The 23,879-nt window shown below is 43.7% G+C and overlaps 1 protein-coding gene and 1 long non-coding RNA gene across 2 annotated transcripts in view; both read left to right on the top strand.

The window, feature by feature from the left end:
* Positions 1-15,394, top strand: part of LOC139772342 (uncharacterized) — a 149,771-nt gene extending 134,377 nt beyond the window's left edge. Inside the window, exons 3-5 of the long non-coding RNA XR_011718110.1 lie at positions 4,189-4,431; positions 4,573-4,875; positions 9,978-15,394. This is a non-coding gene — a long non-coding RNA (uncharacterized lncRNA). The remainder of the gene's footprint in view (positions 1-4,188; positions 4,432-4,572; positions 4,876-9,977) is intronic.
* A 6,826-nt stretch (positions 15,395-22,220) lies between these two features.
* LOC139772389 (uncharacterized) lies at positions 22,221-23,243 on the top strand. Its single transcript, XM_071706062.1, is given in 3 exon segments — positions 22,221-22,432; positions 22,434-22,588; positions 22,714-23,243. Coding segments are annotated over 3 exon segments (564 nt in total). The 5' UTR covers positions 22,221-22,340; the 3' UTR covers positions 23,031-23,243.
* The last annotated feature ends 636 nt before the right edge of the window (positions 23,244-23,879 follow it).

The raw sequence follows: 23,879 nt of genomic DNA, 5'->3' as shown, positions 1-23,879 counted from the left end.
GCGATATCAGTGGGCCGTGAGCAAGAGAGACAAAAAGAGAGTGAGAGAGAAACGGAGTAAGAGACGTTTAGCGCGGGGAACAGAGGGAGAGGGAGAGAGAAAAAGAGAGAGAAAGGAGAAGGACAGAGAAAGAGAGAGGTACGATGAAAAAGAGGCCCCTCTCTTTTCCCTTTCCCAGTCTTCTACCGCACACTCGTACCACAACACCCCCACCGAGATACGACAAGAGCATTCCCGTGCCTTCCCGTCCTGATGATTTTGAGGAACCGAAGAAATTTGCTGCGCGAAAAAGGGTTTGTCGATAAAGATTAGAAGATAAAGAAAGAAGTGATTCGCCTATAATCATTTCGAAACTAATCACATCACTTGCTGAGAAAGCTGATAACGCAAAAGATACCTTATGTATAGTGTTTATATATTATTTTAATAATATGTAACACAGGACTAACAGTTGTTACAGCAATAACAATCATCTGAAACATATCGCTTTATGATCAAGTTGAATTCATTTCTTGCTCGTTATAGATAAACGAATAAGTTAGACGAAAGAAATATTACACGCTATTTGTCGCAATATTGCGTTAGGAAACGCTATGACAAATTAACAACAATGCTATTAAAGATACTGATTTTTTGCTGTTGCATTCTATAAGGCGAGAACAACGCACGCATACTGTGCTATCCACAATGCGAATCGACGTACTTAATGTGCCATGTTTCCTCGACTTCTAACTTCTAATCGACAGCCGTCGGAACATTTATAACGTTAGAGTGGTTTGAGCATTGAGGTCAATGATTGGTGAAATTAAAACATCGATCATCTCTCGAAAATATGATAAGTTATAAATATATCGACTCACGTCGAATATTTTCTCGGAAATGATTAGAAATAATTTGACACCTTTTCTCTTTTTCTCTTCGACATTTTACCGCGTCATTGAACAATACTAATTGATGAAAGAAATAAAGATCGACAATCATTACTCGCGGAATCCATTTTGTTGCTTCTTATAACTACTGTCGTTGCTAAATCTGATCCTGAGGTTACTGTCAACAAATGGTATCGAAAACGACATAGAGTAGCAGTCCTTTATTGAACCTCTTTGTGACTAAATTATGCTATATAGATATCGAAAGGAGCGATGAGGTTTCATCAAAGAAAATCAAGACACTCGGTAAATAAGTCGCGATTCAATCCTCGTTTAAAGAGAAAGCATTTCGATCCACCAAAGAAGAACGTCCTGTTTCAGATACCACTTAACTTCGGCCATAGTTAAATAACAGAAAGCGGCAAGAATTTTTCTTCGCCGCTTATTTACGCGAGGATCTACGGAGGTCGAACGAACTTCTGATTTCATCCGCGTCGCTGATGTTCCATATATACGTCGGTATACCGTCGGTGACGACAGAACGGAAGACGGCTTAATGATCGCCCGTTTAATTACGGTGCGCACCACCGCCAATCAAATCCCGCCGAAAAAGTTCGGCGTGGCGATCGCGCGGGATCCACGAAGTTCACACCGTCACCGTTATGGGCGGAACCGAGAGAGCCGGAACCACGCTTCCTGCACAGAACAAAACTTTCCTCCCGCTCTCCCGCCATCGCCGTCGCCGTCGCCGCCGCCGCCGCCGCCGCCGCCGCCGCCGTCGTCGGCTAAATTAAACTTTGGACAAAGTTGTTGCATACAGCCGCGCTCATATTATGCCGACGGTCAACCAACTACGAATTAACGCCCATTCCTCTATCATCGAATCGCGCGCGTGGGCGTGTGAAACGGAAGCGAGTTAAATTCGGTGCGCGGCTGACCCTAGAACTGTTAGAAGTTGAGCACGACGCTAATTGTGGACACAATAATCTCAGCAGTAATCGATGGATGATGTTATTCGATTATCTAACGCGGCGTGTGACTCTTCTGCATTTAACGGATTCGTATTGCTGGAAAGAAGTTAGATAGAAAAAATATAAATAATTACAGAAAATTTGTTATTCTCGAAAATATTTTGTAGCCGATTTATTTCGACGCTCAAGAATAAATTTGTGCCTTTGCAACGCGTAATTAGATGTAATTCGCGACGTTCAGAAAAGGCTTCGGTAATGAAGATGAAGTCACACGTGCGCGCAACCTGTTGTCGCGAGCTGCTTCAACGGTCACGCCATAAAAAACAACACGCAACACCTCACTGCGCCCGCTTTAGTCGAATAGTTATGCACCCCTTACGCTACCCCTGCGCTGCGCCCACCGTCTGCAACAGTTCTAATGCCCGCGTGTTCTACGGGCGTTCGTTGCACTTGCTGAAACAGCTGTGGCACCTGTGCCCGCTAGTAAGGTGCAACGTTCCCTCGTGCACACCCTTGCCGTGCGGCCAGTTCATCAACTTTCCATCGTTCGACCCCATAATATTCGCCAGACTAGATCACTCGACCTGGCTTAATGATATCTCGATCTTGATACTCGCTTCCCTCGTTTGCCCGTCTTCCTTCCTTCTCTCGCGGCATTTGCCGGCCGACGGCAAACGATCACCAGGACGCGCAAGTAGAATGCGCTGGAAGTGTATGTCTCGTGTTTGCATCGGAATATTAATAATGAAAACGCGAGTATCAAAAGAAAGTTTTATACAGCATTCAAATAATCCTAATAGTTTTTAACATTAGTGTCCTAGGATTAAAAAGATGTATCTTAAAATTCGCATTTGTGTTCACGTAATTCCTGTAATAGCTGATAAAGAGATCGATATAGTTTTGTGTTCCCGCGCACACCCTGTTCTCGTACAGTTTTCCATACAAACGATACTCTATTCGCTAGTCTCAGACTATACGTTGCGAACTCAAGGATACAAGTCAACGAACTCGGAGGGTACCAAAGAGGAACAAATCGTCTAGCCCGATGGGCGGCCAGAGAAAAAGCGCGGGAAGCACATGGCCCGAAATAGAGAGTGGCCGAACGATAGGGAGCGAACGATAATCAGCTGGTGCTCTGCCCCGATAGATCCCGAAAACCGTGTACGTTCCGACCGTTAAACGCCCTTCACCTTTCGCGGAGGTGCGCACATGGCCCCCAGGTCCCCCGAGTCTAAGGGCAGGGTGGCGCGCCGCTCCTCGAAGACACGCACGCGGCGCGCCTCACCGCCCGGTATTCGCATTAATGGTATACATTATTATCGCGCGGCGTTCTTCTGGGGATGGTATACGGTAACGGCCGTGCGTCAACGGTCCCGGGCACCTGACGCCTTAACGAGTCGAAGCCCCTTCTTCGTAGGGGCGGGCCCCTTTCTTCCCTTTTCGTCACGATCGCGAGGCGAGGTCCTCGTTTCGACTGCAAGTCCGGTAGCCCCGACCTTCTTGCACGCGTCCGCCACGATAGCGGCATACGAAATGGGTGTTGCGTGGACGTGGCACGAGCGTCAGGTCGTGGTCGGACGCGACTCAGAGATGCTCGATAGGGTAATTAGACGGATCCGAAATTTTCGGTTGATCTCTTTCGGTATGAGCCTCGCGCGGATCACAATTATTTAATTAGTACATCAACGCGAACATGTAATCAATTTCTTCGGGAATGAATGCACTGTATATATAAATAATTGACACGTGCCTTCCGAGAGATAAATATTAAAATTACCGGATCTCCGTTATTTTGTGCAGGAAACATCTTTCAAGCAGTCAGGCATATCATTAATAACGATGCAAATTATGAATGAATAACGATCTAAAAACTAATTAACTCGTACACGTTGCAATATTAAAGATATGGCCGTCAAATCCCAAGAAAAGAATACGGGAGATTCAAGTAAATCGACCATTAGATTGCGTTACTCGCGGTCAATAACCGATTCAGATGAAAGATAGAAAAACTCAAAGATCAGTTCTCATAGCTGAACACGATACACAACCCCGAAGCGAGGAGCTCGCGTGAATTGGTACCTGAACCTGACCGCGAAAAACCTTCCGTCGAGGTGAGAAGCCGCTGGCGCGAATTAGCCGCCGCATCAACGTATACTTTGATCTCGCAAGATAATGCGCCCAGGGTGTGTGCAACGGAAGATAAACGTAAATAAAGACTTTAAGACCGCGACCGTACACCCACGATTTAATGAGAAATTGCGTTCGTTCTGCGTATCTGTCGATTACGCGGTACGCGCGTCGGAGAGATAAGGGCGGTAACACCGAGCTGTCTTATTTTTTTGTTGCAGGCATTAAGAAGGGAGCGTACGTGGGCAGGGTGCTCCTCGAATGCCGATCGACAGCTCGCCCGCGGCACTGGGCGGCACAAGAGATGCGCGGAGCACGACTCGAGAAATAGAAAATAGAGAAGCGTGGTGTGCTACGCGACGGCCACGGCGGGAGTGAAAGCAGGCTCTTTCGTTTGCCACGGGCTAATGGCGCAGACGAATAAATAAATAATATATCGTTGTTCGATAGTTAACTTCAGTGAGGTAAAATCCAAATCTTGAAAAAGCAAGAAACGTTTTTTTTACATGTAATTTAGATCTCTTATAGAAATATTGATACAAATCGGATATGAAACACGAAAGAGTTGATTTTTATTTGAACATTACGTATTATCTTATTATTAGGCGGAACGTTGCGTATAAATAGCATCGAAGTATTTCTCGAGATATTAGAAACGCAGGAGGAACTGTGTCGGATGATAGAGCGATAGCGTGGCGCGATGGCCGATAACGATGTGCCACTTTCGCCCGTCAAAGGTGTTTCGAAAATGGATTCTCATCGATCAAGCATATATATACGCGTAGATTAATATCGCTTGGAAAAACAATTCCTGGACGGTCGAGCGAACGGCGATGCAATCGTAGGTCGGCAAATTCACCAGCCAGCAGCAGGTGCAACTTTCTTCCGACGTACTGCCGGACGTAAGGGTAGGTAATGTCTTTTCTGTCTGTTCCGCTTCCTACCGCCCCGCGAGTGGCTTTTTCATTTTTATTCGTCACGCTCGTTTCAACGGGGAATTTATTACAGCCCGCAAAACGCACCACGAGAGACATTATTATTGATATGAACCTCGATGTATTATGCATACGCGGTGCGACGTTCGCACGTGAATCGCAGCGAGAATTTTATTCGTCGCAAGAGAGAGTCAGCTTTATAGAATTTTAAAATGTGATGTCTAAATTAAGTTACGTGGTTTTGAATCTACCCGATAACGTAATGGTATTATATAATTTTCACGAATTTTTCTACCGACGGTAATCAAGACACTATTTATCGTCTCAATGCCTTAATCAGCTCATTTCGACAGCGGATTACGCAGTCTCCCAGCTGCGTTTTATCTTTATGCTGCCGCTGAATATAATGAGAAAATAACATGTTACATGAAATTACACACTACGTCCGAGCGTGTATATATTGATATACACGCTCCACTATCATCTCATTCGATTTCCGATTTAAAACGCTCAGTAGGAAGTCAACGAAGTTAAAGTCACCCACGTGAAGTATTTTTAAATCCTCGCGTTACTGGACAATATATATGCGCATTTATTTTTTTATTTTATTATGTTCCAATAATTACGGCACATAAATATCAAGTCAAGCGTTAAAAAGATAAAGTCCTGTCTCTACTTTTCTAACAGTCGAGGGAAACGAGGGGGATAAACGATACTCGTAATTTTACGATAAACTCCGTCGTCACAATATTTATCAACGCATCGTCTCAAGCATCATCGCGAATGGTAGTGGGCTACCAACTCGCATAAAATATCGTTGGATATAAAGACGTTGTTAAGCTCTTAGTGGGTACTCAACCGGTCTCTCAATTTAATGCTTTACCCAAACACTCAAGAGAGAGACCTTCTCGCCTCGGGCTGCATTTATAGTGGACTTCAGCGAGTGCTAGGAACGGCGTACGATGCGACATAAATGCATGTCTTACGTTTTACGTCTTCATGAAATCACCTTCAAGCGATGTACTCGCCTTCTTATATGAACGGCATAGCATATCGTCGTCAGGGATGAGTACTGTTCACTTCCTTGCCAAACATACCTTCGATTATTTTACTGGTAGGTACCTTTGATGTCATTTTATATTCAGATATGTATTATCTACCGCGTTCATGAACTTAAAATATCTATCTGTGATCATATTTGTGGATTTTGTAAGCGTTGTTAATTTTTTGCATTTAATCGTTCTCCAATAATATTACTGTAATTAGACTGCAGGAAGATTGTATAAATATTATTTTCTGCATAATCAATCGGAATATGATATATGGATAAAGTCTTTGACTCTTCGCGAGATCGGTCAAACGACAGAGCATGCAGATGTCTTATCAGCATTGCCAGGGACAGGTGTTACTCGAAGGCACGCGTCACGGGTCGTCATACCCGCCTAGTCGCAGAGCAACCCGGCGGACGCGCGGCGGACCGGCGGACGTAACGGTGGAAGCTGAAGCAGCCCCGACAGCTTGTTTGTCGCGTGGCTGGCAGCGGTGCGAACACTCCGAACGTGGCCGGACCCAGCCGATAGGTACTCTCTCAGTCGCGGAGTTCGCGACCCGACGGATCCGGCCGGTGACCGCCGGCCGGGATTCTTCGCCCCGTAGCGTTGCCGCCGCCACCAGGCCACAGTGGGGGCCTGGCGGCTAAGTCGATGGGCGCGGAGAAAGAGGCGAGGACTTTGCCGCAGCGCGGCACGACACGGAGGGAGAGAGAAGAGACCCCCGGAGGGGCCAGAGAGCAGCGGCGGACACGGCCGCGGGTGATTACATCGCCTGTCGGCGCGGAACTGTCTCCTCCTACCCGCGGCGCCCACCGTGCTCCGATTGGCCGGGCTCCCTGCCGAGGAAACGTACCGGCTTCTCGCCGCGGCTTCTCTTTCGTTTCAGCTCACCTCCGGACCTCTCTCAGCACTCTCTCGTCAGTCTTCTGTCTCTTTCCCTGTCGTTCCTCCCAATTGTATATCGTTCCTGCCGCGACACGATGTGTTTGTCATTGTCTAGCTCCCAGGACGCCGGTTTTCATCCCTGTCCGTCCCGCAGGTCTCATTTAGCAGTCCTTCGCCGTTCGACATATCCCATCCTTGTTTCCGTTTTGTCCTTTTACGTACTTCCCTGTCCCTCTTTCGGAGAGGTCTTCGTCGGTTACCCGCCTTCGTTTGGCTTTTAAACGCCACAAGCAAAGGCCCTGCCCGAAAGGCGACCATTCCTTTTCGTATCCCCACCCAGCTTGTCTATCGCGATCAAGAGATGGAGGTGGACGACATAATTGTCGAAGAAATAGATTTAGTAGAAGGAATATATGCAGAATGCGCACGCGCGCGTGCCGGAAGAAGAAGAGACGCATGGTAATGTTCCTTTCATATCGCAAAGCGAAGCACGTAACGTTAAAACCAAAACTATAGCAAAAACTATGGAAAACTAAGAACAAACCCCTTCAGTTATTTAAATATCACGTTTTACGATCTCATCAGGTCGAGTTTATGACATGATAGGGACGGTAATGTAAACAGGTAGGAAACATTAAGACCATGGTTTCAAGCAACGATTTGTTCGTTGCAATCAAAGTGATATAAGACTAGCGGATCGCTGATGGATAACTGTTATTCGATCCTTCGTAAAATACGTGATAAGAAGATATGTAAATTTGGAGCGAACGAGGATGACACGCAGCATGACCGAGGCTAGAATTTGATTCGCCGATCATCGTTTGCACGCGACAGGTGTGTAATATACAGCCGATGATCGGCAGATTGCCGTTAGTCGGTTATAAACGATTAGGCGGGGCGATCAATGCATATCATATGACGTATGATAGCAGATCGAACACGACTTTTCAGGAAATTTTCCGCGCGCCCGTCTTTTGAATATCAACGACTCTGCAGGCGACGAGATAATTCAAGCGATAACGTTGTCACTAGCGGAATATTCCGTCGCGATCTACGAAAAGCCAAATTTGCATAATTCAGATCTGCAGATCGGGACGTCGCGATATCTCGCAACGATACTAGAATAATAATCAACTTAGGATCGAACTGAATTAACTGGCTGTCGCAGTTTTCGATAAAACAAAACAAATAATATCACGACTTAATAACGAACGTAAATCCTCAGCATTCTATGTGTGTATATATATGTGTGTACGTGTTGAATAAATATATTTTCTACACAAAATTATGTATACAATGTATATTGATAAAAACACAAAAATAATGTTAAAATTAGTTGAAAATCATTTTACATTCGATGTTTATAATTCTTGAGAAACAATTTTCGACGCTACACTACATACTTCTGCCGAAATTTATTCACGAATATCATTACGATGTCGAAAAAAAAACGCAAAATCATATTTTTAAATCGCATATGTTTCCGTGCGCTGAATTATTAAAAAGATTCGTGAGTTTCTATGTAAAATTATGTTCAGCCAACGCGCGCATTTACACATTCGCATTCATAAATAGTACGTACGCGCAGAATTTATCGAGTCTGCATCGTGATTCTTTGCCGGCGATTCCGCGCGCGGGCATCGTGTATAAAAAGAATTTCACTCCTGTAACGAAGTGAAAATAGCGCGGACGCGGACAGAGCGCGGGCGGGCTTCCATTTATGTATAAATAATAGACCGCCATCATCCTACTTTCGTTTCAGGCGGAAGCGAGTCGAGCGGTCTGTGATATATGCGAGATTCAATGCGCAGCGCTGGGCATTGCTGTTCTTTTCTAAGCTATTTCGACGTCACTTCAACATCGCCGCACGAGTTATTACGCGATGCCGGGCATCGCATCATAATCGTATTATGTAGCGCTCGCCTAGCGCACGTTCAGTTTTATGCAACTGCAAAATGTGAACGTGAGACTCCGCGTCAACGTGTATATCATATATTTTAAACTTTCTTGCGGTGGAATTTTACGAAAAACTTTCCCGTCAAGTTTAACAAGAAATTGACAAATCCTACCAATTACTACTATTATTTGTAAATATAGAATAGTAAAATTTAAGGCGGCGGTTTTATAGATTCTCATCACATCTCTCTTTCATTGAGCCGAACGATCTGTTAGAACGTCTCAATCACTTCAAAGTATTACCAAGGATGTTTTCATTGATTTCGCTGAGCGTTAAACGTTTCCCTGATCAAGTGACCGTGACATAGCATGCTCATCCACCAGGTCGACGGTGGCAAATGCCGCGAAACACGATTCTCTTACCCGCGGCGATCCCTTTCGTGGTGATCCAGATCGAACGACTCTCCCACGATGGCGAAGATTCACGTCGAGTAGCGAGAGATCGTAATGCCCAATAACGGACAATGACCGCGACAAACTAATAAACAACAGTGCAAAACCGATCATTATCGTTCTACCGAGAAATTGACAGTCGGAACGATCTGCGTCTTCTTTTGCTCTCTTTCGAGAGAAAGAGAGAGAGGGGGGGGAGAACGATTACATAAAGTCGATTGAGCGAAATCGAGCTGAGTAACGGTGCCGTGACTCTTATTAATAATAGTCGAAGCGTCGTAAATAAGTTTCGCACGGCGTGCGACGCCAATTTGCCGATGTCAGATGTCGATAAATAATTTTGCAAAATTTGCGTACATACATATATCCCGGATCAGTATTGTGTAATGCATAATTTGTATTTCACGCCAAAGTGGTAAATAACTACAGTGTAACACAGATTAATATCTAATATAAATAGAATTAATTGGATTAAAACGTATATATCCTTCTTTGTCAGTATAAGAATTATGAATAATAATTGTTCGATCTAAAAGTATTCAAATATTAGTCTAAATACGAATAAATTGTTGCTATTTTGATATATTTTATTAAACAGGTGAGAAGTATTCATAAAATTATCCAACAATTTGTTTTTATTATAACAAAATGCCTTGTGAAGTTTTTCGCAGCGGGATAAAGATCTATTCCGTTATAAAGTGTCCTAGCTCTCATCCACTTTAACAAAAAATCTTACTCTTTTACTATTCTAAATGCTGAAAAAATATTCTAAAACCGGTTTGATTCCAGAACATGCCGACGTTAAACGTGTCGTAGATAACGTGCAGGATCAAGGATACATATCATGAATCGAGGATGTAATTTCGTCACCGAAAAGACTCTTGGAATCAATTCGAGTTCGGAACAAGAATGATCGACCACAAGTGTCAAGATGATAGGTAAATAAAGAAATCGATAGTCTCATCTTCTGAAAGGCTATCCCTTTCGTTGGCACAAAACACCTGAAAAGCGTGACACCTGGTCACACCTGTCTCGCGTCGCGCTTCGCTTCGGAAGCAACGCCCCGCTTACAGTTTCGTAGGCAGAAAATGTGAAGCACCAGGGATTGCCGAACCGTGAGGGTTTCGGGAGAAATTCTCTCGACCGGTGTTATATTTCTACGTAAACATCAGCGGCCCGGCGCTCCATGATTTTATCCTGTCGAGCAGAACCATTCTCGTGCTCGCACGGATTTTGATGCGAGCTAACCGATCATCGCGTCATGACATTGCCTCCGTCGGGAGCGAGTTTCGCGCGTATCGTGACACTTTTTCCACATTCGGTATAAACCTTCACTTGCATTAGTTCTATTTAATTCTTAAACATATAATGTATGGTAAATCACATTTGAGGGATGTTAATTGCACCCGATAATTAATTATAAAACCGAGCGTTAATTATTAATCATTTTGTCTTGTCTATTTCGATCATCCTTACACATATACAGGATGATTCAAAAGGTTACTGCCAAACTTAAGGAGCGTATAGAGGGGTCAAAATAGAACAACTTTCGATTAAGAACCTATGTTCTCCGAAGTAATCCTGAATCAGTACAGACCTTTTAATATTTGGAACTCGGCTAATATATAGGTATACCAATAAAATAATCGCAATTTGCTACTCTTCTACTGGCTTTATTTTGTTTTTATTAAGATTTTGTTAAGAATTACGTGAGATACCTGGGATATTTGAGAGATTACGCCAGAGTTCTGTTCGACGATGCAATTGCTTGCATTGAATGTGGAGGATTAAATTTGGCAGTAATCTTTTGAATCACCCTGTACAATTTTGTGACTGTATCGCGGTTTACAAATAACAGATCGACCTGATTGGAGTCGATACTTTGTTTCTTCATGGAGCACGACACAAATTTGATTCGATCGTTTCAGATACAAACCGCAGTAGCCGAGAGTGTTTCTTCTTTGATCGCCATCCTAATTGCCGCCTACAATTTACCGTGGCGCTTTTTTGTCGAGTTCGATTAGGAAAGTATAAACGAAGAATCGATTCCGCGGCCGATTACATTTTCGAAACACCTGCTAACCCATTAGCTTTTGTATGTCGTCCCCCGCGTCGTTCGTTGGCGTGTTTTCTATTTTTTTATTTTTATCGAGAGTTCACGACGACAAGAGCTCTGACTCACTGTCAGTCACAGAAGCTTTTCGAACAGTGAGCAAACTTTAAAATAAAATTTCTTATATAGCAGTGTCGCTATTATCATTCCAATTTTTCGTCTTTCCTTTTACAAGATTTTATTGGAAAATGTGGAGAGAGAGAGAGAGAGAGAGAGAGAGAAAATTGTAGGATTATATTCTGTTATTCAGTACTTTGTTATTTAATAAACAAACAAAGGATTAAACTACCACGTTGTGACGGCTCGGCAAGTTAGTAGCGAGATACCACAGAACTGTAAAGTCGACGAGGCGAGAATCTGAAGGCAAAGGCGCGATTCCTTCGCGAGACCCCGCGAGAGTGATGGCTGGCCGCGGGTGTCCGCGCGTAATCGTAATAAGAGCGGCGAGCGCGAGCGCGCGACGCGGTAATCGTTAGAGGATGATTACGCAATTTGCATCGGGGCAATTTGCATCGGGAGATCGTTCCGCCGCTGGCAAGGCAGCGGGGATAACGGGACGACGAGGACGCGCGATGTCGCCGCGGGTCATGCCTATGCTAATGACACATCTAACCGGTACTTCAGGCCCATTCATAAGATGAGAGTCTCTTCTGAATGAGTCCCGCCGGCACCAGAAAAATGCATCGGCGGCAACGAGGACGATTGGTGCACGCGCGCTTTATTGACACCAACGCTTTATGATCCCAACCGCTTAGCGACAGATGATTATCATCGCCAGTACCTGCCTGTCTTGCTAAAAATCGAATGCCGATACGCATCGTGCGCACTCATCAATATCTCGACGTGTAGGTATACGAGCACCTATTCGATTTCACGAGTGCGTGCCGCACATCGCTTTAAGGTCCTCGACCGCGTATGTTTTATTAGCCGGACGTAGAAGGTAAAAACCGAAAAAAAATTTTATTTTTGTGTAAAATTTTACCGGTATGTCAATATGTGTATCTAGTTCTACAAAATAGTTCTCTCATTTTGTTTACGCATGTTCGACATGTTCAAAAATGGCTGCATCGGCACAGTAAATCGAAAGTCTATAAGAGAGCCAGAGTTGCATGAATAAAAAAGTTTAGATACGGTGAAGGAGAAGAGAAAGGGTTTGTCTGATCAAGTCACGACTCGCGGAGAACCGAAATGCGATTCAGACGTGAGCACTCATTCCAAAAATATTGCTCGGCTACTACATCGTGGCTACGAGGTGTAAGATCGCGGAGGGAGATGAAAGTCAGCGTAGCCCGCTAGTGTATTATTTACACGTGTAGAAGAGGGAGTCTTGCGGTCGCGTGGATTCCCCCTGGTATCGATAATCGGTAGTGGGCAGTGTGGGCACCACGAAGAAGAACGGGATAGATTAAATTGGGACAGGTAGCTGTGAAGTGAACTGAAGAGTATCGAGTCACGTGCAGCCTCGGCGCGACCGGAAACACGCTATAAAGAGACGACCCTCGGGATCAGACTGCCGACAGAATCCGTAATCTGATCGGAGAGAGAAAGAGTTCGTTTAGAATATGTGCTATATAGTATCACGTTTCGTTTTATATAAAATCTTTATCTTATAAGAGAAAGAGAAAGAAATGTTGCATAGAGTTTATAAATTTATATTATCGTGAACAGTTTGTAGATACCAATCGCTGTTTGATAAACGAGAAAAAACTTTTATTACGCTCGATCTCGACGGCTTCTCGATAAATTAAAACCGAGATAAAAACCATAAGACGTCGGAAGAAAGCTAGGCTGAAATGAGGAACCTTTCCCGCGGGATGGAGAGTGGTTCGCGCTCAATAAGTTATTTATTGGTAAATTATCGGAAATTATATCAACCTGTCAGTGCGATCGTGAGTGTGCTAAAGAGAGCAAGTCGAACGAAAACTGGATCTAATCCTGTTTGACAGTGTACAAGTTGCCAAACCACCTCTGATCGCCTTTGGTGGAGAATATTTAAAATGTATAAATAACATCCGCCTTAGAGTCGCTTATACTTCTTATCGTGCTGATATACGGTGAGCTGTAAAGGATCTCAAATTTAATAACATCATTAATAATGTTATCAGGAAAAAATGCCAGTCTATAAAGCATTATCGATCGGAGCTATCAGCATTTGCACTGATTTCGTTCTGTTCCTATGTATACCCTGATACATTCTATAATATATTATTTAAATTAATTAGGTCGCGATATGAAGAATACACATTTATGAAACATTTAGTATCATTTTAAATTTCAAAAATTTTGATCAATTATTTGCTATATAATAACGGTACGTGAGTCAGATTTCTACGCAAACTGCAAATCACACATGCCGAATACATGCAAATCACACACGCAAAGGATTCAAATAAACATTTTATATCTTGCGAATAATCCGACATTTCCGCATGGCTGTTTCTCGCGTAACGATGCACGAGCCTACGCTACGCGATGGAATAAAAGTAAAGTATCACGCCAGTATATAATCGTTTACAGGCATCCTAGAGACTTCCTGTCTCTGTCTCTTGTTGCAGCGACAACGACGCCGCCGTCGCCGCTAATACAACGAGCGTCCTCGACGCAATTTGTCAGCTCCCGTATCTTTGCATATGCATAGGCGGATACTAGGAATGCGCGTAGATGCTACGGCAGCATTTTGCAAGAAATTATCCGTTAACATTCCTCATCCTTCCCGCATTTAATTGCCGTTTGCGTGCGCGAACGTTCGGAGGATCGTTCTTGTAAATGCATCTGCGCTGCTATATAATACGTACATGATACGGATTATATTACGTACATTACGGCCACGAGATATTCTTTTATCGCCGTTCTTTTTTGTCGGGATATTGCATATTTAGTTGTGTTGCCGTTTCTAAATTCATATTATATGCAAAAAGAAACGCGGTGCGATCGAAATGGCATCATGACGGAAATCAGCGGGACGCGCGTGAAGAACGTGCGAACAATTTAAGATCATTCGGTCAGATGGAGTCGCACGCTCCTTCGTTCCGAGCCAATCTTTCTTGCCGATTACTTCCTCGAACGTAAAGAACGACGGAATCCGGAGTAGGATTTTCATTTGCAGGCAAAAGTGTTGCGTCACTTGCTTGAACAGCTCGCCAGATCCGTATAGTCCGTAGCCAGGCTCCTTCCTGTCTTCGGAATCAACTCTAGACCCCGCGTTCTTTTCTGCTCGCCACTTTCTTGCGCGCATTCCGGCGAGCAAGTATGCACCACCGGCCGATCGATCGATCGATCGATCGATCCAGCCCGAGCCAGCGCGATCACCGAGCAATCGATAATGGATAATCATGCAAAAGTAGACAGTATAGACACAAAGTGTCGTCGTTTGAAGAAAAATATAATCAATGATCCTTGCAACATCCGACGGAATGAGAAGAAACAAGCGCGAGGAATACAGCATTATTGCGACAAATCGCTCTCATAAAGAGAAACGGAAGAGGAAAAAACGATGGAAACTATTTCACAATTGTAAATCGTTCTCGCGGAAGCTAAGAAGGTATCATGAAATATGTCAACTTCTTCTTACGATTATTTCTCTCTCTCTCTCTCTCTCTCGACATTTTTATTATTAGATATTTTATTTAAACATGACCATGTTCGGGCACTACAACTTAATAATCTTTCGACTCTTGCTTTCAATCATTTGTATTGCTTGAGAGATTCCGGTCTATAAACTTATCAGTTAGCATTATATTATAAATTAAGAGAAAGTGTATATAATATGTATATATAATAATATACACTACGCACTAGCAACATAGCGATTAGAAGCGAATTAGAGCTGAACTATCAGACTGTATCAATAGTCACAAAAAGCTTTGAGGTGACATGGATAACTAATAAGAGACAACGCAGTTTTATAATCAACGCTAGATTAGTAATTTTAATATAGATATCTGTATAATACGACAGGAGAATTAATTACATAAATTATGTGTAAAATTCAGTGCAAACCCATAAAAAGAGAAACGTAAAAAGAGAAGCAAACTTATATAAATATTATTGTAATGTAATCATGTATCGCAATAAATTTTAATGTGAAAGCTAACTAATGCCACAGTTTAAAATATTATTAATACACTAATTTTATTCTAGAGAAACTGCTAATTAACGTTTGGTACGTTATTATATCTCTCTGCGACCAGACAGATATATCTATATTACTCACAGCGCCAAACCTGGTCGCCACCGTTATGTAATCGACATCACCCGAACATTTGTATTTGCATTAGCGTTTACAGACGTCATTCGCGAGGTCTTGATATTTGTAATAGTATAATTTCCGTATTACATCTTTCTATTTTTGTGGGATCAAAGACAGATCAGTGCTACGTTAACTTTAGATCGTATAGCGGTCAAATGCTTTCGTGCCTCGCAATTTGTATCGACATGTCGATCGATATCGCAGCTCGATTTTAACAATGGGTATTAATACCAATCAGTCGTTAAGACATCTCACGCGGCCATGTTCGGCCGCGCTTGATAAAGTCGCTGAATTCGCGCCTTTACGGCGCCTGTATGCTTGTCGCGCGGCATGAAACTGCTTTACTACGGTTGTAGCTAACATTACGCAGTCAGTGTCGGTGTCATTATCGCGTTGGACGAGAAACGAGCAATCCGGAGACGACGTGACAATTATTTTAAGCCAGCCGCATTCTTTCTTATTTCCCTCTAATAAATATCAGGATATTTTAAGTGTATAAGTATAAAGATATTTTAAGCAATTTTAAACATATAAAAACAATGTAACTCCCATGCTAAAAAGTTATTAATCTTAGTATCCAAAATATGATGTATGTGCTTATTTATATATTTATTATATTTATCACGAATATTTATAAAATTAATTAAAGACCTGATTATAGTCTCTGCAATAGTGCTTACAAATAAATAAGATTTTCTTTAGCGAAGCTTTTTTCACTTTCAAGATTGTTAAGTGACTATGATCAAGACAGAGTTCTACAATCGAATCGGAAAGACTTCTTTTGAGAACGCGACATATCTCGCATTTTTCGATTTCCAGGTCGCACAGTTAATATCTTCGACGTCCGCCCTCTGATGTATAGCAGTGAAAGCTAGGTGTGGAATAAGAGGCGTGACAAATCGCAGAATTAGGTCGACCAATGCACGACAACGACGACTCGCGTGCAGATAAATGCGTGAACACACGCGCGAGCGGCAAAACCGCCGCCTGCGATACACGCGTCTCCCTCCTATCTTGCTACTGCATCGCGTGTATACTTGAGTGCATTAAGAAGGATCTTAAGAAGCTGTCAAATGATACAGAAATATTTTTTGTTACATTTATAATATATCGCAATAGCTCGGATATCCAAAATTCGTCATGACAAACAGACCTATGAAGATCATAGAAAGATCATCCTAAGCTCTTCTAAAATTGAGCTGGATGACTTTGTTTCATATATTTGATTGCAAATTATATATAAGACTCTTAACGTCTTATCTCAATAACTTTTTCGCGTTTTCGTTATTACAAAACAAATCTAAATTCTGTAGAAGGTACACAGCGGAATGATGTAGCTATAGCCGGCAAATTAATGTGCTCCGGTATACTTGCGTGTGAATGTGCGCGTGTACGTCCACGCTCGCACGCAGGGCCCGTGATTAATCCCCGTACGCACGCCCATAATTCGCCCCTGAATTGCCTCGTAAACGGGCCGACCCGGCGGATTAAATGGAAGCATTTCAATGCGGCTCCCGGTCTTATCTATCCGAGTCCGTGTTATTAATCCTGACACCCAGGCATAAATTGATATATATACATATACTTATATATATATATATATATATATATATATATATATATAATGTCGCGCACCCATCAAAGATCAGTAATCTCGTACCAGTACTATATTCCCGATGACTTTTTCGTAGCTACTAATTAACGCATTCTACAGTCAACGATATAATCCAGCGTCGTATAACGTAATTCGAATCGGTTCGATTTAGATCGGTGTGCAAATGATTCGCCAAATGGATCCGATTTATTCAGAAAAACGTTCTAATGATCCGATAAAGACGATAAACTGTAATTACGTACGATTCCAAATATGTCGATAAGATAAATAATGAGAATGTTGGCGAGGTAGCAGATATCGCCAGTCACTTAATTAGCGCGTTAAAAATTTCACGACTAGGAAATGCCGTTACGTTAACATCAGGTGAGTGTGAACGGAGGCAAGGGGCATTTATACTGTATAATTATATAACTTGGCGTTCAATTTACGTTCCCTTAACTCGAGTTACAAGGGTTTCAGATAGACCTAGAAGCGAACGTCGTTCATTCCTTGTGCCGGTACGAGTTGCTCTTCTAGAAGACTAGTCAAACTAGTGTAACACGAACGAGGACGGAGGCGAGCGAGGAGAAACTATTGTTGTTCGTGGTCGGCAACAATACCGGCACGCTTCCTTTGCCACCGCGAAAAATAATCCAGGCTTTGTCTATGATGTACACCGCAATACGCCGTCCGCAATGCTCGTGCAAACTGTCGCGTCTTACGGCGTACAACATCGTTTTCAGTAAACCCGCGCGTTCTCACACTAACCTTCTGCTCGAATACTACGTTTCCCATCATACTAAACCGATGCTGTGTCGCGCAGTGCGTCTAAGAATGAGTCTTGTAAGTTATAAGCTAAATTGTCTAATAATTTCGAGTACCTTATGAGCATTTCCCTTTTTCTCTCCTTCTTTCTCACGAAACTGTTATTACATTTGTTCCATTAAAATGTTAAATGCTAAATTTCAAATATGCAGATGATTTAAAGCCGTGGTTTAAAACCTGTTTCTCAATAAAAACGTATTTTTTACTGTGCACTAATTAACTTTCTATTTCCTCGCAATTAATTACACATTGAGATATTAAAATATTCCAAAATACTTAAAATTACCAAACTCCTTGGATGTATTTTTACGCCAATTCGCATTAAAAGTCTTGACCAGCTCAGCGAGCTCGCCGGAACTTTATATCGATTATTAATTCATTCATATTGCCGGTTAGCGTGTACCGTAATCCATTGCGACTGAAACGCCCCACCGTCATTAAACTATGATAACGAGGCCCTCAGGCGACGATGAGCCGGTGCTTAACGTAACTCCTTTTACCCACTCTTTTAACTTCCTTAACCCGATACGCCGACACGACGACACCTGCCCCTGAGCAAAACATCGATTTTTCGAATGCCATACCGAGATTTCTTCAAAGAGCACCTTCGTGCATCCTTCATCGGATCACCCTGATTACATCTCCGAACGTCACGTGCGATATTTTAATGATCGCCTGCTTTGTATCGAGTACTTTAAAAGTCTATACGCAGTTATTTCATCGAGAGGAGATCTCGCGAGATAAAGTTGCGCGCGAACATAGTAATTTTAATATAGAATGCCTCGTGCGTAAAATGATTATATGTGATATATACATATTACAAGGTATTGTACACAGAGTGTGTCTGGATTCAATGCAGGAGCTCTTGAAACTACGTCGCGGTGAAAGTTCACAAAACTGCGAATAATAGTAAAACAGCCTAATTACGCGAATATCGGAAGGAAATCCGGGGCGCCGTATCCTCTCTCACTCTCTCTCTCTCTCTTTCTCTCTCTACCTGTCGCTGCGCGGCGTAGAAAAAGTTAATGTCAATCGATGGAAAGCACATCGTTACGCGGCGATTATTCCGCCAACGGAATCGCCATCGTGAACAAGCGCGAAATGTTTTGCTTTTTCGAAGCGCCGTGATTTTTTGATTAGGTATGCCATTGTATTACAGTTCCTCGACGAAATGGAAGATGAGGATTTCTACATCTGGGAAACCGCCGCCTGTTCACAGTGTGCCGCGGCACACCGACAAAAAGCACCGTGACTCGATGCTGCGAAGAGAAATCAGGCGACAGATCGATCGACGGGTGGTAAAGCCACGCCGTCTCGGTGAAGACGCGGTCTTCTTAATCTCACTTGCGCCCCGCTGTTTCTAAGTTTGTTTATTATTTTTGTCAGCCGCGTTGTGTCGTTGCCAAAGCCGGATCTTGTTCCGTCGCGAAATTCATTTGACGCGAAAAAGCGTGCTAATTTATCTTGTTGCGCGTAAACGGATAACGTTCGTGACCGCGACGATTTTTTTCTTTCTTTCTTTTTTTTTTGTAGTGGCCGCGCCTAATTGGATCACCCACGTTTCGCGGAATCGTTCGTTGCCCTAAAAAGTCGCCTGCGTCGTAGGAGGTCCTCCCGAGAATAGATTTATTAATTTCATGGAATTGTTTTTCATGGATCCCCGCGATTGCATGTGAGAATCGCACGGTTTGATCAAGCGGAACCCCCACAGGCCGTGCCGAATCTCGGTTTCCCGTTCTCTAAGTCGGACGGTCTTTCACTAGAATCTACTCCAACTCTAGCATCTAAGATATTACAGCATCTAAATCCGCAGAAATAGGCAATCGTCAAAGAAGAAAAACCTAATACAATTGATGTAATTATAAACAATAATCGATCTTTTAATTTCCACAACGAAATAACTTTAACGAAGAAATTAAGTTGCAGAGGACCGTTGTCATTCGCGATTTCCGGGTACGGAGGCCATCTTCGCATCTACGGAGAGAGCGCGCATTGTGTGTGAGACAAAATATAAGAAAAGAACCGGCGAGAAACGCCAAATCGGTGCACCGCGAGCGGCGAGGTCAGGAGACTGCCCGTCCGGGTTGAATGGCAGCATTTAAAACGGCTTAAAGTCAGCGCGGACGTAATCGGTCCTGTCGATCTTCGGCGGCGCCCCACGCTCGCCATAATCCCCCAAGCGCGAGATGAACATGTTGGGATCTCATTCAGCGGGGCCTGCTCGACGACGCGGCCGATGTTTCTCGACGATCCGGAGAGGATCTCTGCGCGTCGGCACTGATCATTGTGCTCCACGCGATATGGACCCATGCCCATAATAGGCCCACGTCGCTTCCATCGTTGGCGGTGTCCGGTGCCGATACGAGAATAAAGACTGTCCGTCGATCGGTCTGCTCTGGTTTTCTCTTCTCACCTCCCCTCCCCCCGGTCGGTGAGACGAGTACCCTCTTCGTCGCCCTGCATCTCGAGTCTCTCATTGTGGATCGGTGATCGTGGATCGATGATCGTGGATCGCGGTACTGGAGCACGGTGCGGAGCGGAGCGTACCGATATATTGTACTGTTCACGATATACGTGGGGCCTTGTGTTTCCTCGTCATCCCATTGCCAGTCGACGTGAATCCCATGTCCGTGCGCCAGATAAGATCGTGATCGATGGTACGTGCGATCGATATTTCGCCCTCGCGTCTCCGCTTGGACGCCTTTCTTTGTGCGTCGGAAAAATTGGGCCTTACTCGGGCGAGATCTTACGTAACTACCTCGCGATCAGAAAGCGCTCGGAAAGTCAGTTTATGTGGTAGTAATGCCAATAGTAAGTGCCTTATGATGCATATGGGTAGTGAGAATCAGAATGGACGAAAGTGTTGCCATTCTGCGAAAAGCGAACGTTCGCACAAAAATTAAGGTCGCCTCTACGATTGTAATCGCTGTCGTAACGCAGAAAGGGCCGGCACCCTAGACGCAAGAGAGAAACGCATAAGAAGTCGCCGCCGTACAGGATGTCGGGATAATACACATTATAGTCCAGTCGTCATTACGTGCAAGTCCACCGTCCTGCGATACGTGCGCAACGCAAGCCGGAAGGACGACTCCCGCGTGTCTGCTTTTCCTGCATGAATGAAATGTAATTTAAGCTTACTCAAGCACCCGTATTTTCATTCATCCCGCATTAAGGTACGCTTTCTTGCGAGTCTCTATGCAAGGCAGAGAGTCTCATCCGCGGCGAACGTCGTCGATTAGACGTCGCGTCGACCACGATTTTTTCCAGCCGACTCTCGTTTTCGCTTTGTTCGCCTTTATTCGGGAACATCTGGTGGACAATCGCGACGCTGAACCGCTGTCGCGAATCGTTGCAGAAGATTTGAATCGTTTCTCAGGTGGAAAGCGACTCGGCAACCTTTAATTTGACGCGACGCGTCAAGGTAACGGCAGGGGTAGGGAAGAGAACGAGGCACACGGAAAGGGGCAAGAAGGGGGTAAAAATCGGTGAGGAGGAATCATGGCTGGATGCACTCCCTCCCTGTGTTCACGCACTTTTACCGTCGGCCAGTATCGGCATTGCCCCTGCATTTTTTGAAAGGGGGGAGACCGCGAACGACCGACCTGTTGAGCGCGTCGTCGTGTCGAGTCGAATTGCGTGTATCGCGATGTACATAGAGACTGCAACGAAAAATTGCAGCAGCGCTTTAACGACGATTGCTGCTCGGTTGAGAAAAACTTGCTTCGCGACCCGCAATTCGCTGACAAAGAACATTTGATTTGAACCGCTTCCGGTTGAAGCCTTCTCACTACTTCCGATCGCAACATCATGACGACATATGCATAATTTCGAAGATCTTGCGTTGTGTAATAAATATAAAACGCCCACTTTTAAAAAAGCCGTGTAAGAGGTTTTATTCTTGCTTTTCCGCGATGCCGATCTCTCACTGGACTTACTTCGTGAGCATCTGTCATCGCATATTTTGATAGTTTTGTGTATCAAGGGGTTAATAGTGTAATGTAATAGTAATATCTAAATAGCGCGCGTCTGTGATGTCTAGTAAAAGGAAAAATATATATGATAAGCTCTATTAACATAATTCAGGAATCAGGCGTTTTATTCTTCTCTTTAGAAGATTATGGCAAAATCAGCACTCTTCTGATTACGAAGGTATAAGAATACGGATTAATATTCGTTTCGTCAGTTGAAAATCGCACAGGTAATTAAGAGAAGATGCTTCGCTCAACACTTATCTTATTCGAGCTAATTTCTTCCGGTTGTCAACGGATAGAAATCAAAACAAAGCATACTTTCTTGAAACATGTCGTTTGCGGCGCTCCACTTTCTCTCGCGCGTCTTCTTTTTTAATAACACTCATTAGAATCATTTATAATGGTCAACGACCGCGTACACGACGAACGGCAAATTACATTTTACATAACGTCATCCCTACCCGATGCACTCGCGGGGACATGCATTCATATAAAGAGAGAGAGCGTGGCTGGACAACCGATTGACAGTTTGCTGCTCGATGCGATTTCCGAAGATGGCCAAGTTTGCAATTGTCGCGATCGTTCTGCTGGCGAGCACTGTCTCGCAGTCCCAGAGGATAATTAGGGAAACAACCACACAATCCGCAGGTGAAAGATATATAATCGAAGCGAGTAGAGTCAATTTTTTTTAATTATTTATTACTAGAGTTATACATGCGACTAGATTTTAATTCTCGATTAATCCAGACCTCTTTATCTTGTTTGATTGCAAGATGCGAACGTAGCGGCTATGAGAGACATCCTGCAGAAGATCTCGAGCGGGGATTCGAACACGGAGGATGACTCAAAGCTCGTCGAAATCATTAAGGAGGCAGTCGTGAGGACCGCGGAAGAAATTAAGACGCCCACAGGCTCGATCGAGGCGGCCGCTAAAAAAGCGCAGATATTGGTGTCCGAATTGACCTCGGCGTACACGAACGCTATCTACAATGCCAAATCTCCCGAGGATGGTCGAGAGAATTTTGTGCGCTTCCAGACTACTGTCCAGGCAATCGTGGAATTCATCAAAAACGGTCAATTTTTGGCATAGTTTGAAAAATCCTATTTTCTTCCGCTATTTATTTTAATCTTGCATATTTATTCGTTATACGTGCCTGTCTATCGCTAATATCACAAATGTATCGTAGAGAATCGATAAATATAATTGTGAGTTAATCATGCAAAGTGCAGACTATCTATACTTTCGCTCTTAGCATAATTTATAATTACATTAAGATATTGGGTAATAAACGTCGATAATATCTGTAAAGACGTAAGAAAATTATTTATCCCGTGTAGACAATGGAAGAAAAATAGTTTTTATATTTGTATCGCGTGAGGCCGCACGCCCTTCGGCGATCGTTTGTGTTATTTTGCTGGCAAGACGAGCGCGAGCGGCGGTAACGCAGAATTATTCTTGCTGACGTACGACTCAGAGGCGGACGATCCATTGTAAAAGCGGCGGTGGGCTCATAATCTGGCGATGTAGGATCTCTCCAACCCGTGGGGCTGACCGGAACTGCGCCTATGCTCTTTCGCCGGAAGCGCCGCTGCCACATGTAGTAATATAAATTATAATGCCTTTACGGTTTTTCCTTTTGTGGATTTGCATTTAAAACACCGGAATGGCATTGTCGTCGAAATCGCCGAACGCAATTTTCATGGAAATAAGAAAGCTATTTCTCTATACGCACAGCTCCCCCGCCAATACGCGGCTCTCGCGGCTTTTTTCCAATTCCCCTTTTTTCTCTACTTCCTGTCGCGCGAAAATAAGGAGAAGATTCGCGCATCGCGAGACGCAGAATTCGATTCGCATCTAATAGTGCCAAGGCTGATCAGAGATCGCGGCTTTCACTGTTGGCACAACGAAACTCTATCTGCAAATCTATCGCGGTGATTC

This window comes from Temnothorax nylanderi, unplaced genomic scaffold, assembly GCF_030848795.1.
Source record: "Temnothorax nylanderi isolate EJ_2023f unplaced genomic scaffold, tnyl_v1.0 TNYL_tig0048_pilon, whole genome shotgun sequence".
Taxonomy (NCBI): Eukaryota; Metazoa; Arthropoda; class Insecta; order Hymenoptera; family Formicidae; genus Temnothorax; species Temnothorax nylanderi.
The sequence above is the reverse complement of the archived record's forward strand: the minus strand, read 5'-3'. Positions and strand labels throughout refer to the sequence as shown.